At 37.7% G+C, this 15776-nt stretch overlaps 1 protein-coding gene across 3 annotated transcripts in view; it reads right to left on the minus strand.

Annotated features, from left to right (window-relative positions):
* LOC145782611 (dynein axonemal assembly factor 9-like) overlaps positions 1-10866 on the minus strand; it is a 37616-nt gene extending 26750 nt beyond the window's left edge. For all 3 annotated transcript variants that reach the window (XM_082594419.1, XM_082594420.1, XM_082594418.1), the window contains exons 1-2: positions 10739-10866; positions 3452-3541 (exon numbers count right to left, since the gene is read on the minus strand). In XM_082594419.1, the coding sequence (XP_082450545.1) occupies positions 3452-3541; positions 10739-10803 (155 nt within the window). In that variant the 5' untranslated portion in view covers positions 10804-10866. The remainder of the gene's footprint in view (positions 1-3451; positions 3542-10738) is intronic.
* Positions 10867-15776: the final 4910 nt, after the last annotated feature.

Below are 15776 nucleotides of genomic sequence, written 5' to 3' on the forward strand. Positions count from 1 at the left end.
TGGGTAACGCGTGGCATAATCCACTAAAGTCAAAATATACCGATGACCTTCAGCACTGGGAGGCTGAATCGGTCCAACTAAGTCCACTGCAACTCTTTTGAATGGAATGTCAATAATAGGCATCTTCTGTAATGGAGCGTGTGGTACCCGACCTTTGGATATTGTCCTCTGGCATATGTCACATGAACGACAGAACCGCTTCACATCATCTTTAATGCCAGGCCAATGGAAGTTTGTCAAGATTCTGTCCATTGTTTTCTTGACTCCCAAATGACCACCCATCAAAGCATCATGAGCCGCTTCCATGGTCTTTAATTGCAATAACTTTGGTACCACTAATTGCTGGATCCACTTCCCACCATTAACTTTTGGGTGCTGATACCAACGATACAGCAAACCTCCGTCCTCTTTAAAGTAAGACCTTCCCTGTCCTTTGATTCTTTCTTCAGTCATGGATCGAAGGCAAATGAGTGAATTATCTGCTTGTTGAGCTTCTTTAAACTCTTCTCTGTTGACTGCATGCCAAGGGCTACCATCATCAATCTTCAGAGGTTTGATGTCTTCTTTTTTCTTTCGAGCTTGTATTCTGGTTGTCACAGCAGATGCTTCCTTCCACACTGGGTCCGGATCATCTGGTTGTCTAGCTCCACTGATATTACCAACCACCAGGTCATAAAGAGACTCTTCTAAACAAAGAGCATCCACTTCACCTTTGTAAAATGGAGTGTCAATTAGAATTCTTGCAATTGGAGCATCAATTTCTGATTTGTTTAAAAGCTTCAAGTGACCAGTTGCTCCTGTCAATTGAGAGTTTTTCACTAACTCTCGTTTAACAATTACTCCATTGCAGCCAGTGTCTCTAAGCACAGTGACCATTGTTTCCCCAACTAAGCCTTTATTAATAGGAAACTTCTCGGATACGGTACATGATGCCAGACATGCACAGCCATTAGAAGCATAAACATCTTGGGAATCTCTCTTCTCGATTTGTCCTGCAGCTGCAAATTTCCTAGCTGAAACGCGTACTCGGCAGTCTTTTGCCAAGTGCCCAATCTTGTTACAAATGTAGCACTTTCTGGCATTTGGCGTGTCTGATTTGAGTTTCGGACAATCTTTGACTATATGTCCAGGACTCTTACAATTAAAACAGTGTGGGCTTGCTTTCTTGCCCTCATTTTCTGCATTTGTCTTTCTTGTAACTTCTGATAGGTCGAGATTGTGTGCTCTTAGGAATTGATCAGCAATAGTAGCTAGTGTAGATAGATCTTTCGGCGCTTGCTCCCTCAGATATACGGCAAGACTCTTTGGACATGACTTGACAAACTGCTCTTTTACAAGCAAGTCTCTAACACCTTTCCACTCTGTGCCACATCCAGCCATTTCAACCCACTTCTCAACATAATTTTGAATCCGAACTAAAAATTGTTCTGAAGTCTCTTCCAGTTGAGGTTTCGCATCTCTAAATTTCGATCGATACCCCTCTTCAGTTAGCTCATACCGGTTGAGCAACGCTTGCTTCAACTGGTGGTAATTTACCGCAGCCTCATCGAATAAACGCGAATAAACATCCAAAGCTTTTCCCGTCAACAAAGCACTGAGCGACGTTGCCCATTCTTCTTTGTCCCACCGACTAGCTGCAGCGAACCTTTCAAACCTTAAAAGGTAGCTATCAAGCTCATCTTTTCCATCTACAAATGTTGGCAATTTAGGGGTTTTCCCTTTGTGGGAAAGCACCGAGGCAGTGTCTCCATTGACTTTCGCAAGCTCAAGTTCCAATTCCTTCATTTTTTGTTGAGCTTCTGTCGCTGCTCTCCTCTCATCAGCTAAGCGAAGCCTCTCTTCTCTTTCAAGAGCTTGCTGATCTGCCACAAACTTCCTCAACTCTTCCCCTTCGTATCCCAGTTGTTTTCCTGCATCGATTAGCCTATCCATTGCAAGCAACTTTTTTCAAGGCAAAGTACAACAGGTTTGCATACACAGTCACTTTTTGTTTGAGATAAAAATATCCCGGACGAGCCCCCAGATGTCACGGTTTGTCTGATTTACAAACTCGCGCGGACTGCTATGCAAGAAGCACTTTTTGTGTAGCCTTAGTCACTTTATTACATACAGTTTACAACATCAATCAAGTCTTATTCAAATAGAATTCGAGCATGAAAAACAAAAAGAATGGCAGTTAGAAATACATAGCACACCCCAGTTCTGTAAATGGATAAAAATTAGTAGTTACTTACAGTCTCATTATAACTGCAGAGCTGGGCTAACTGGTCAGGCGAATACTTAATTAAGATAAAGTAATAACTATCTAGTTATTACAGACGACACCGGATAAACGACACTTTTACTCAACTATAACAGAATAATTGACCCTTTTACTCAACTATGATACATAAAAGTCAAAAACAGATAAAGTAAGCTTTCCTTTGTCTAGCAACAAGCCATGCCTCAGCTGAAAATGAACTTTGACCAGAGTTGCCAAAATAAAATCACACAATGACATAATAAAGCAAAAGGGACCATGATAGGTCACAATGACTGGGCTTGACTGAAAGCATAAGCAGCAGAACAATTGAATTTGTGACACATGTGAAACAAGAAGCGAAAAATATAATAGAGTAGTCAGTAGTCTATCACAACCGCACTGTTTGATTTGTTGTGATGCAATAATACCAAAAGTAGTGATAAAGCGAGTGGTAATTCACATTAAATAACTCATGGGGGGAAGTAAGTTAATTTTGGGTTGATCTAACGTTCGAGTCCTCACAAATCGATTTAATTTTTCCGTTGGGTTATATTGTGCAACAATGCCCAATAAGAAATTTACGTTTGTTTTACATTAATTCGACACCTAGCAACGTTGAATTATCATAAAATAACATTAATAGCTCAACCAGGTACCGGTAACAAATTAATAGCTCTTTGCCAGAAGATTGCCTCGATTTACGTAGACTATAGGCATACACTAACATACTTTCGGCACAATTAGGATACAGTACTGCGAGCAACACAAAGTCTATTTGATAAAGAACTAGCTGTCAGAATCGGAATCATCAGATGCTATATCGGAGGATGAGATTGTCACATCACCACTGGAATCAGACACATCAAGAGGCTCATCGCTTGGCTGTAAATCTACACTGTCTTTGCCGATCGCAATAAAGCGTCCACGTTTTACGGCTTTTGTGCTTTGATACCCATCCACACACCTCTTTTGCAGAGCTCCATCAGGGTGTTGACTAAGGAACAAATCTATGGCTGTGGCATAACGACTGGGGAAATGTCTAACTCTAACCTTACAAGCGCTCGTGTGGCCTCAGCATTTTTATTGCCGACGCTAATGCGCCATTCATGCATCTGCGTTGGCAATTGCCGAGGCTAATTTCGAAGACTGGAGATCTGTAAACAAAATGAATCACATACTTTAAAACATGAATGACTCAATTTCACCTACCTGCTGTCAATCCCAAGCACTAGAAGAATTGTGTCTTCTTTGTTCTTATCAGAACGAATGAAGCTTTGAACAGATTCTAAGCGTTTTGAACTGGAAAGAAGATTTAGTCAGTGATGGTTTCAACACTATCTAATTTAGTTTTAAACTGCAAAGCAATGCTCAGCAATTGTTGAACCAAACTGTATGAATGATGTTTGATCTCTTGAAAAAAAAACTGAACTGAACAGTCAAGAACCACCTAGTTTGGTATATATAATCTACACCATATGCATTTTCTTTATTACACTTTATTGACATAAAAAGTTATGAAGCTGCACACAGTCTTCAGGGCAGGCTATAGGCCTGTCTACATCACTTTACAGAACCAACTGGCTGATCAAATCAGCAATCGGTTCATAGCGTAATCTCTTGCTAAAGCTTATCAAATAAAACAGAAAATTGAAATCTGATATAACAAATATCTTCATAAATTGTGCACTGATTGTCACCCAGTTGACTCTGCAAATAATGCTTTTTGAATCATAGGCACACAAAGCCCAGCGACACAATCAAACTTAACATATTTAAGTTTATTACAATAATATTTTCACATGTCAAAAAAGAAAACTACATAGAAACAAATGTTCAACGTTTTCGACATCACAAGATGTCATCTTTAGGAATAACATACAGTACTTTTACATCTAAACAAAATGCACTGGTTAAATATTAAATATTTTATAAATATTAAATGCTTATAAAAATTAATATAAAATATTATAAATATTAATTAACCATTGCATTTTGTTTTATACTTTTACATCTACAATGGTTAAATATTTATCTGATGATCCCCATTTTAGGGTGAAGCAGGCTGTAGAGGTTTTAGAAAGTAGTGACTATATTTGATGTAACTTGCTCTGTTTGGCATTGAGCACTTTTGTAGTATTAATTGTTTAATATTTAACCATTGTATTTTGTTTAGATGTAAAAGTATTGTATGTTATTCCTGAGGCGCCGCATCTGAATATTTTGACGTCACAGTGTGCGCACCTATTTGGCAGGCACCTAAAAGACATGCTCCGGTATTGTCACAAGTAAATTTATTCACACTTATTAATTAATACATTTGAAAAACATGAACAATTTTACAAATAATGAGGCGGCGAGAACTTATAAGCGATGTTGCTACAAGTACAATCAGCATAGCCATTAAAGTAAAACAGAACTTCACTACAAAATGATTTATAGCTAAAAAGTAATGCTTAATGTAAATACTATATATAGCTTACTATTCCATGATAAGTGAGGTAGGTTATAGCAGGGATTCATAGTATAGGCAGTGATATACGCGCATACAAAAAATATTGACGCCGTCAGCGCAAACGCAAACGTTCGAAAAACTATACGCCGCATGCGTCAACGCAACTTGTAAAAAAAGTTGGCGACGTCAGCGTTAGCGCATACTCTAGCGCAAACTCATTTTGTTTGCTAGGTGCCAAACATTCACACGGTATAAACCACTCGAAACAACACATTTTTCAAGCCACTTCGCGATTTTTCGTTACAAGAAATTATTTTTTTGGCCGGAAGGCACAGCTGGCATTGAAAATATGAGTTTTTGCCTTTCGAAGAAGAGCTTAAAATACTTTTCCATGCAATGCCATGGATTTGTATTATCATTCTCCATTTCACTTGGAGATTAGTATTACCGTAAGTTATTCCCTGAATACAATAGTGTAGTGTAAGAAACTGTAGCATATGCCTATCAAGAAAATTCTAGTGTTATACTAACTGTCGCTCCTAGTAATATACTAACTGTCGCTCCCTAAAAATCCATTATAAAAAACACTATTTATAATTCCGTTTGAATAAGACTAATGTTGCTTTTAATGCCATAATTCTCTCAGTAAGCTCTATGCTTTTTTCTGATAAGATTTTTAAAAAGTGGGTTAATGGAAGACAAAACTGCCAGACACAAGCAAGTTTAGATTCTGAACTGCACAACTCTTTGTTATTAGCATTCAGGGATAGTTAGCATTACTAGTGTTATTAGCAGTAAGCTACTCAAAAGCCTCTCACAATTGGCCCCTGGATGCATTTTTTGCTAAACTGCTCATCAAGTTACAAAACATATAATAAACTTAATTACATACTTACGCAACAGAATGTATAAATTGTCAAGTAAAAATTACCTTAGCTTGATAGCCTACTGTATGTAGGCCTACACATTACTACGCTACATAGCCTACAACAAGAATAACCGGCAAAGTAATGTACTACATATAGAGCTCGACCGATATAACTTTTTCAGGCCGATGCCGATACCGATGTTTATGAAATTGTTAGGCCGATACCGATATATTTCAACCGATATAAATTCACTACGAAAAGTTTGTTACCAACAAAGTTATTAAGCAATAAACCAGTCGAAGAAAGTTAATGCATTGGTTGCTGTAATGGAAATATCATTCTTAACACTAATCACAAAAAAACACCAAACAAAAAAGAAACAACCAAATGCAATACTGTTTTGTGTTCAATTCAATAATCAAAATTCAACAGTTTTAAATTGTAGTTCAAAAAACAGTTTCTCAGCATTCATGCCAAGAAGAGAACATCGTTTGTCATCGCAAATCAGTCCAACACGAAAGGAGTTTCTGCTAGGATGCGTACAAAGACCGGTGTCACCGCCACTAGTCCGATAAACAGAAGCACAACCAGGCAGCACCAATTAAATAGGCAGCTAGGAGAGCGCCCTTCCACTGCACAAAACAAGACATTCAAAAGCATACCCACGTGCTGCGTACAAAAATGGATTGCGTGCAGCCGCTTGCACTTGCACGTAATTAAAACGAGAAAGTTTAAATTTGCGTTTGAGCAACTTGTGTTTCTTCTAAAAGTATGTATGACTGGTTTTGAGTGTGCTTTTGCTGGCCGATGTTTATCGGCGAAAACTAGCCGATACGATATATCGGCTACTCCTGATATCGGCCGATAAATATCGGCTGACCGATATATCGGTCGAGCTCTAACTACATATAACATACAGAGTACAACATCATGCAAGCAATCACGGTCGGAGACCAAATATTTGAGTTTGTTTAGATACATAGGCTGCACTGCTCATTGCCTGAGAAGTTTCTGATTTGCCCCAAAATGCAAGACTTAACTAATATAAATTAAAGTGCTCACAATTGCTTACAAACGCCTTCAACACTGCTTGACTAAAAAAACTTCACACTACGAAGCCAAGTCATTGTTTACATTTTACATGGAGCGGCATTACCAACCTACCTACTTGCTTGCTTACATTACATTCCTGTTCTGACCGGTCCCACGAATTACCCATAAGTACCCATAAGCACCATAAGTACCCATAAGCCCCATAAGTCGCGTCGAATTACCCATAAGTACCCATAAGTCGCGTCGAATTACCCATAAGCCCCATAAGTCGCGTCGAATTACCCATAAGCCCCATAAGTCGCGTCAAATTACCCATAAGTACCATAAGTCGCGTCGAATTACCCATAAGCTCCATAAGTCGCGTCGAATTACCCATAAGCCCCATAAGTCGCGTCGAATTACCCATAAGCCCCGTAAGTCGCGTCGAATTACCCATAAGCTCCATAAGTCGCGTCGAATTACCCATAAGCCCCATAAGTCGCGTCGAATTACCCATAAGCCCCGTAAGTCGCGTCGAATTACCCATAAGCCCCATAAGTCGCGTCGAATTACCCATAGGCACCATAAGTAGCATCGAATTACCTAGAAGTAACGTCGAATTACCCATAAGCCTGTATAGTGTAGAGTGTAGTCTATAGCCGTCTAGAAGCCTAGTAGTCGGCTGCATAGCCGATCGAGTGGTGAGGAGCACTGGCTGGGCGTTCCAAAATATAGTTCGACCTCTGGTTCGACACCGCTCAAGAGCAGGACACTTGAAGGCATGCCTAAAGGTGGACACAAAGATTGGCTTCGTTGCCTTCCCGTCCGCTTATGTGTAATCTGCAGTTTGCTGCAGCAGATGGAGTGTTCTGTCCGATAAAACACCTTAACATTGGACAATTTTCCCTATGTACCAGGTGACTGCAGCATAGCAATCGTTCTCGCACTCCGCCAGAGACTTCATTCTCGCTTTAAACTTGATAATTAAAGAAAAAAAAAGAATAATGGCAAGGGTGGGAATCAAACCCGTGTCACCTAATTCAATAGCCTTTGGCTTAACCACTCTGCCACGCAAGCGCTCGTGAAATCTTCGCTTAATTTGGTTTATATGGGTAATGTTTCGAGAACGCTCACAATATTATCAGTTTGGTTTGTTTTTATTTCTGACCATCACAACGAAAAAACAATATACGACAAACTTAGCAGAGATCTATAAAAGCTAGAAGCGACAAAACGCGGACGTTATAACGTGCACGATACCAAAGCAGGACAATCAGTTTAACCTATGGTTTAACATGACACGGTCGCAACAGCAACCTGCAGATTACATATACGCTGACATGAGGCGTAAGTAATTCCACGTTGCTTATGGGTAATTCGACGCGACTTATGGGGCATTTGGGTAATTCGACGCGACTTATGGGGCTTATGGGTGATTCGACTCGCGTCGAATTACCCATAAGCAACGTGGAATTACTTACGCCTTCATGTCAGCGTATTGCGTATATGTAATCTGCAAGTCGCTGTTGCGACTTGCGATCGTGTCACTTAAACTGATTGTCCTGCTTTGGTATCATGCACGTTATAACGTCCGCGTTTTGTCTATTCTACCTTTTATAGACCTCTGCTAAGTTTGTCGTATATTGTTTTTTCGTTGTGATGGTCAGAAATAAAAACAAACCAAACTGATAATATTGTGAGCGTTCTCGAAACATTACCGATATAAACCAAATTAAGCGAAGACCTCACGAGCGCTTGCGTGGCAGAGTGGTTAAGCCAAAAGCTATTGAATTTGGTGACACGAGTTTGATTCCCTCCCTTGCCATTATTCTTTTTTTTCTTTAATTATCAAGTTTAAAGCAAGAATTAAGTCTCTGGCTGAGTGCGAGAACGATTGCTATGCTGCAGTCACCTGGTACATAGGGAAAATTGTCCAATGTTAAGGTGTTTTATCGGACAAAACACTCCATCTGCTGCAGCAAACTGCAGATTACACATAAGCGGACGGGAAGGCAACGAAGCCAATCTTCGTGTCCACCTTTAGGCATGCCTTCAAGTGTCCTGCTCTTGAGCGGTGTCGAACTATATTTTGGAACGCCCAGCCAGTGCTCCTCACCACTCGATCGGCTATGCAGCCGACTAGGCCTACTAGGCTTCTAGACGGCTATAGACTACACTCTACAGGCTTATGGGTAATTCGACGTTACTTCTAGGTAGCCTAATTCAATGCTACTTATGGTGCCTATGGGTAATTCGACGCGACTTATGGGACTTATGGGTAATTCGACGCGACTTACGGGGCATTTGGGTAATTCGACGCGACTTATGGGGCTTATGGGTAATTCGACGCGACTTATGGGGCTTATGGGTAATTCAACGCGACTTATGAGGCTTATGGGTAATTCGACGCGACTTATGGTGCTTATGGGTAATTCGACGCGACTTATGGGTAATTCGACGCGACTTATGGTGCTTATGGGTACTTATGGGTACTTATGGGGCTTATGGGTAATTCGTGGGACCCGTTCTGACCCGTAATTTACTACGTAATTTCTCAGTAGGCCTAAGTTGTTTTAACTAATTCTTTTTTTTTTCTGCAAGACTTCAGTCTCCACGTGCAACTCTAGCGTCAAAGGCAGTAGTGCGATATAGCCTACAAACAAACTCCAGCTGACTGAACAATAGATGACACTGTGATGTGACACAACACTAGAACAATGGGCAATTGCAAGACGTTAACATTTCGCAGTTTGACAAAAAAAAATTGCAAACAACAACTAAGACATTAAAAAGTATGCATTGACGCTATGCGCTAAAAAACGGCGAAAACTTTACGGCGCATCCTCAAGCGCAAACTATCCAAAAAAATGTGGCCGCAAGCGTTAGCGCAAACAAAAAGTCTACGCCGCATGTATACGGCGTAGAATTTGCGACGCATACGTACATCTCTGAGTATAGGGATGATCAACTCGGTTGGATATCTGACAAGCGGAGTGTAAAAGTGTTGCCAAATATTTTTTACATTTTTAGAAAAACTATTTTAGAAAAACTACTTAAAAAGTAGTGCTCGACCAAAGCTTGTCCGTTTATTTACGGGCAAGTTTTGGGCAACTACTACTTTTAAAAATGCCAAATGGAGTTTTTTTCTAAAATTTTAAAAAATATTTGGCATCATTTTTACACTCCGCTTGTCAGATATCCAGCCGAGTTGACGATCCCAATACTATGAATCCCTGGGTTATAGTACTAGTAGGCCTATTTAGTACAATGCAAATCTTTAACAAAGCTCTAATATTTGGATATTTGTGAAAGAATCACCAATACCAACAACTAGCAATCACAATTCCAATCATTGATAGCGGTTAAAAAGTGATGCATTTTTATAAAAATTATGAAACCCCGGTGGCCTCCCATCTGCAGATCATCATCATCCAAATGCGGTTTTGTCTCCACTAGCGGGGGTGGCCGATTCTTTTATTGCAGCGATTGCCTTCACTCCTATTCTTTTATCTCGTTCTGTCCATCGCATCTTCTTCCTTTCATCCAACTTTGTCTGCCCCATGCTTTACATGTTCTTTACGAACATCTCCATTTCCTCTTCCCATCTACCTTCACAGTAAATGTTTTTTGATGAGAAATCTTTTATTTCGTCTGTTGTGAGAATAGTATATGGTACAAATATAAACAATGCGAATAAAATAGCACCATAACAATTTAGATTTCACAATTCAGACAGATGATGAAAACTTCCTCCCTCCATAGTAGGCCTACCATACATGTCCAATGTCCATACCATCTTACTTCGTTTGCCCTGGCAAGTTGGTATATCCATCAGTTCTTTAGTCTGTTTTCTCTCTTTTGGTAACACACAGTAAATTCTAGATTGATACACAAGCATCCTGTTTAATATCTTATTAATACAACCCAGTGTTTGACTGTTTACTGTTTATAAGCATCCAACCAGTAATTTCTAGAAAACTAGTTAAATTTTTTTACATAACACCAAAGTATGTGTGGATTAATACTATAAGCGTCTATGTCCAAAACTTAAGTGTTTTAGTGCAATAAACGTAATTATTTCTAACTGAAAACTCTTGCTTTTTCAAAAGGAAAATTAACAATAATTGTTGGCTAGTACGGTACCTTATGTATGGTGAAAACGCCTGTTGTTGAATACTACGCTTGGCAGATGATGGCTTTTTCTTCATTGCTCTAACCAAATATTACAGCAAACCTCACTGCTTGTAACATTTAACTTGAAAAAGTACCCTGTAAATACGACAAAACAATCTTGCAAACAGCAATTCAATTCAAAATGTATTAACTTGGCTTGTGTAAAACGTAGGCTACCGGTATATTCACAACCGTCATTCTGGCAGTATAATTTTTTTTATTGAGAAAAATGCAATGCCTGATGAAGATTTACTTGTAGATTTCTATCACGCATTGAAGCGGTGATCTGATCATACAATTTTTAACGATTCCAGAAAAAGTTTTCTCTGCCTATAAAACGTTGAATGGTACGGTACCAAATTTAAGTCATACGTAGAGTAGACAACCGGAAACAGACATTGCCGTCGGCTGCAGCGTGGGTCAGGTGTACGTCGGAAGGCGTACACCGATGCATAGCGCTCAAGTCCGCTTTCCCGCAATGCAGGATAAAGATAATAGAACAAACAAACAAACAAAAACGGTCAAAAGTAAACTGACTCTGAATTTCTGATTTTCTAAATTTTGAAATTTGTGAGACCTGCAGTGTTTCCAGATGACTGCTCAGTCTGCTTTCGTGCTGATCATCGTATCATATCATTTTATTTTTTGTCATTAATGTCTCATTTTTCGTCATAGCCAAGCATAGTTCATTATTCAATTTTTGTTTACTTCTAACCATCAAAGCAAGACTTTACTTGCCATAACAGCGTAGAATGGCAAAAACAAAAAGTCATCTACCCACTTAATTGTCATGACTGTTATTTTTGCATTAGACAGAAGTTTTAGAATATTTTCAGAGCCAATTGAGCTTTCGAGGTGGCCATGTAGATTGTTGAAGTTTTATTTTACAATTTTTTATGCAAAAAAAAAATTTGATTGTGAAATAATGATAATTGTCCATCTGATATTTTATTGTTGTTGAAAAATGATGCTTTTGAGAAGCTAAAAAATTGGAAACTCTGGTTATACTTGGAAAACTAAATAAACACGAGAATCTGACCGTAAAATAGACAAGGATGAAAGCAAAGCGCAAGCTCAGTGTGACCGCACGAATTTAGAAATAAGTAATGAAAAGCAAGGATACGATTAAATATAAAAAATACATAGGCTACTTGTACTATCCCTAGCTACATGGCCTACTACTCTTTTTTTTTCTCAATTTCATTCTGTTTTACAAAACAAAATAAAGCCTGCATACAATTTTATTAAGTTATTACCTCTTGCAACAAAGGCGATTTAAACTTTAGCAAATTCAAGACGTGAAAAGTTTCTAAAACTTTTAAATTAGAAAGTCTTAAGACAATAATACAATCAAATTGTGATGTCATAAAAGAATGACTCAGCGAGGTAAAAAGTAGTCCCTAGTAAAAAGTTACAAAAAACCGGCTCAGAGCGATCATATGAACTCAGTAAAACAAAATAATAAAAAGTGAGACATAATTAAGTGTAATAAAACACATACGTGCCATTCACTTTTTCAGATTAAGTTCTTAATGAAAATCACAAATAAAACAAGTCTTAAGAATTGAAATAATGTCACCAAAAGTCAAGTCAAGTCAAGTCAAGTCAATTTATTTTGTTTTATTATATTTGTTTTGTTTATTATTATATTATATTATTATATTATTATATTATTTTATTTATATTATTATTTTATTATTATTATTATTATTTATATTATTATTATATTATTTTGTTTATTATATTATATTTGTATTATATTTGTTTTATTATATTATATTATTTTGTTTTATTTAATTTATTTATTTATTCAATATTTTTTGCAAAAGATAGCCTTACGGCTTAAGCCATAAAAAATAATAAACAAGTATTTAAAATCAAATAAAAAAAGAAAGATTATTACTGTAACAATTTACACAAAAAATTAAGGCTACAAAAATGCAGTTTCGATGATACCAATTTCAGTACAATTGAACTAAGCACGTCTGGCAACACTACCTTCAAAAACTGAGACTTGAAGTCAACAGCTCAATGTTTAGTAAGGACCAAGGAGAGAGAGAGAGAAACCTTTTATTTTGTCTGCTGCGAAAAATAGTATACGGTACAAACATAATATATATTCAACAACAGACAGGAAGCAGCGAAAGACTATATTAGTCATCGAGTCAGCTGCTTCCCGTGTTTTTAATGTGACAAATGTAAAGCATCGGCATTACGTTGAAAACAAGATAAGCTTTAGTTCCTTGAAAATGAAAACAAAAAGGTGAATTCCTGTGGTTTTATTCAAACATCAAAAATATCATGCCCTACAAAAGTAGTATGAGGAAAAAAACACCTATGCAAAAACAACAACTGTTAACTGCTAGCATAAAGGACAAAGCAAAAACACTAAAAGTAGGCCTAATCATATCATAGTTTTCATCTTAATAAGGATGCCAGAGCTTGGTTTTTCCACCTAGATCTGGGGGGTTTTTTGACCACATCTGGGTTTTAAGTTTTTTTTTTCAAATTTAGGTAAATCTAGGTTTTTAACTGTGTACAGAGCTTGCACGGTATTAAGGCACTGGGATCCTCGATAAATGGTCCACACTGCAACACAAAAATGATAAGGTAATGTTTTTTGGATCAGCTACTGCAGTCAGTGAGGTACAGGACGCTGAAGAAATGATCCAACTTTATGAAAATGTGGATGACTAAAAATTGGAGTAATACAACTATTTGTGTTACTGAACATTTATTTATTGTGAATTTGAGTTATTTTTTTCGACATTATGTTCAAATGAAAAAGGCTAAGCAGGGTGTATTGCTAAGAACCAAGTTACCGTAGTTGTACACCAAACTGTAAGCACGTAAGCAGGCATGATGATTGTCCTCAGCGCAGTCTACAACTCACAGCAAAAAGTTTATTTCAAAAGTCAAAACTAACCTTAATGGCTAGCCTATACACTCATACATCTAGTCAGTTTTAGAAGTTTGGGTTAATAACACACTGAACCTTGCTAGCTAGACGCTTTACCATAAAGGCAATTTTGAACCAAAATCTTTGCTGTGAGCCCATATAGGCCTCCCAAGCTCTTGTTTTTGTACGGTACGGTACTGTATATAGATATATTCCATTAACTACCATACCAACATAAGCATGTATATTGTATAATTATATATACGTGTTAGGCTACTATTTGTAGCTTTCTGAGGCTTCTGTGTAATGATTTAAATTGGTGCTAAAAGCACACGCAGGTTTTTTTTAACCGCTTTACTACATATTTTCTGGACCTGGGTTTTTTTTAGCACACAATCTAAGTGTATTGGAAATTTGTCGCTGGCATCCCTGGTAAGGACTGAGGAGTGACTATTTGATGATAAAAATTTAGTATAATTTAAAGTTTTATATATTTTAATAATAATTAATTGTAAATTAGTCCAGAACAGTTTACATTTTATAAGAGTCAATTTCCATTTGGCTCTGACTTCGGCTAAATACTCCAAAACTCCCGCCCCGTTAGCTCAGTGGTTACGCGCACTGATCAAGCGACGCTGGTTCGACTCTCGGGGTGTGTGCTTGAGCAATGCACGTTAAGGACTGCTCTCCATTCAGCGGCATCTAATGGATGGAATAATTCTCCGGCAACAAGATTTCAACAATCGGAAACTCAATTCTGTCAATCTCGGTGACCGGGCCTGTTCAGTGATTCAAAGCCTCTACAAGTATGCGAAACTGCCAGGATTAAGCTCTGCAAGAAGCTTTCTCAGTCCGAGGATAAAGATTCAATCAATCCTGTACACTGCTACAGAGCTTTTGCAGTTGCGTCATTTCTTATAACCACTTTTTTCTCTTATAGCTTATGATTTTGTTTTCTTACATCATATAGGAGGTGTGAGCTGTCACCGGAAGACTCACTGCGGCTGTCTGATGCTTGTTGCTTATTCAGTAATGCATCCATAATTTCATTATTATTATTGTATTAATGTTGTTGTGATGATTATTTTATATATATTTCAATCAGGGTTGGCTGATTTAAATCAAATGATTTAAATCATGTTTTGTATGTTTTGAAAGGCAACTTAGTTTACTTGGCAGTTCACACTTGGGACTTGTATACCAGCTCCAACATAGTATATTAGGCTAGAGCTTTTTAGGTAAAAAAAAATACAATCAACGATTCAGAAAAATGATCTGTGACTTAGTAAGGATGGTACTATCATAATATATCTGTGATGTTAAGGACAATAACGTTAGTAGGTGGGAATAATTGCACATGGCCAGGGTGACTGCTCTTGTCATTTATGAGAAAGGATGAGCCTTGGTCTGAAGTTGCAGCAATGTAATAGCTGAAAGTATAGCTGTGATTTAAGATACTGATAATTAAGTATAATACGGAGTTTCAGTTGTGCATTTCAACTCAGACAAAAAATTGTTTCAGCATTTTAATACAAAAGAGGGTAAGCTGCACTATTCTGCATTGAGGCTCAGGGTTTTCAAATGTGAGAGTTTGAGCTAAAAGACACGGCACAGATTAATTTTTATTAGACCTTTTTTAAAACGCCTGTCCAGGTTAAAAACCGTTTTAAAAGATTGGTACTTTTTAGATCATAGAAGTATTTTGCAAAATGTGTTTCTTTCTTTTTTCAAAAACATGTTACCATTCCACAGCTATTGATATTTTGTAGAGCCATAAACTTTAGCGCGAATTTTCCCTTTTTATTCAACACAGATGTTGTCATGCAATGTGACGTCATGATGGGAGTTTTGCGCTCAAACGTAAGGAAAGATCTTAGTGTAGTGAGATGACAGTCTGAGACTCACCTCAATCTCGATATGCACAATTGTGATTTAGTATAAAGCAACATATCACACCTACTTAAAAATATGTGCAATAGACAGGCTAGCCTACAATATGATAATAAAAATGATTAAACACTTGCAAAGCAAAGCCTTTCAATCAATCAAGGGGTTAAAAATGATTCTGCTATCTTACTAAAATGATCTCTTCCCCCAAGTAGACTCGAC

This window comes from Aplidium turbinatum, chromosome 13 (assembly GCF_918807975.1).
Source record: "Aplidium turbinatum chromosome 13, kaAplTurb1.1, whole genome shotgun sequence".
Classification (NCBI taxonomy): Eukaryota; Metazoa; Chordata; class Ascidiacea; order Aplousobranchia; family Polyclinidae; genus Aplidium; species Aplidium turbinatum.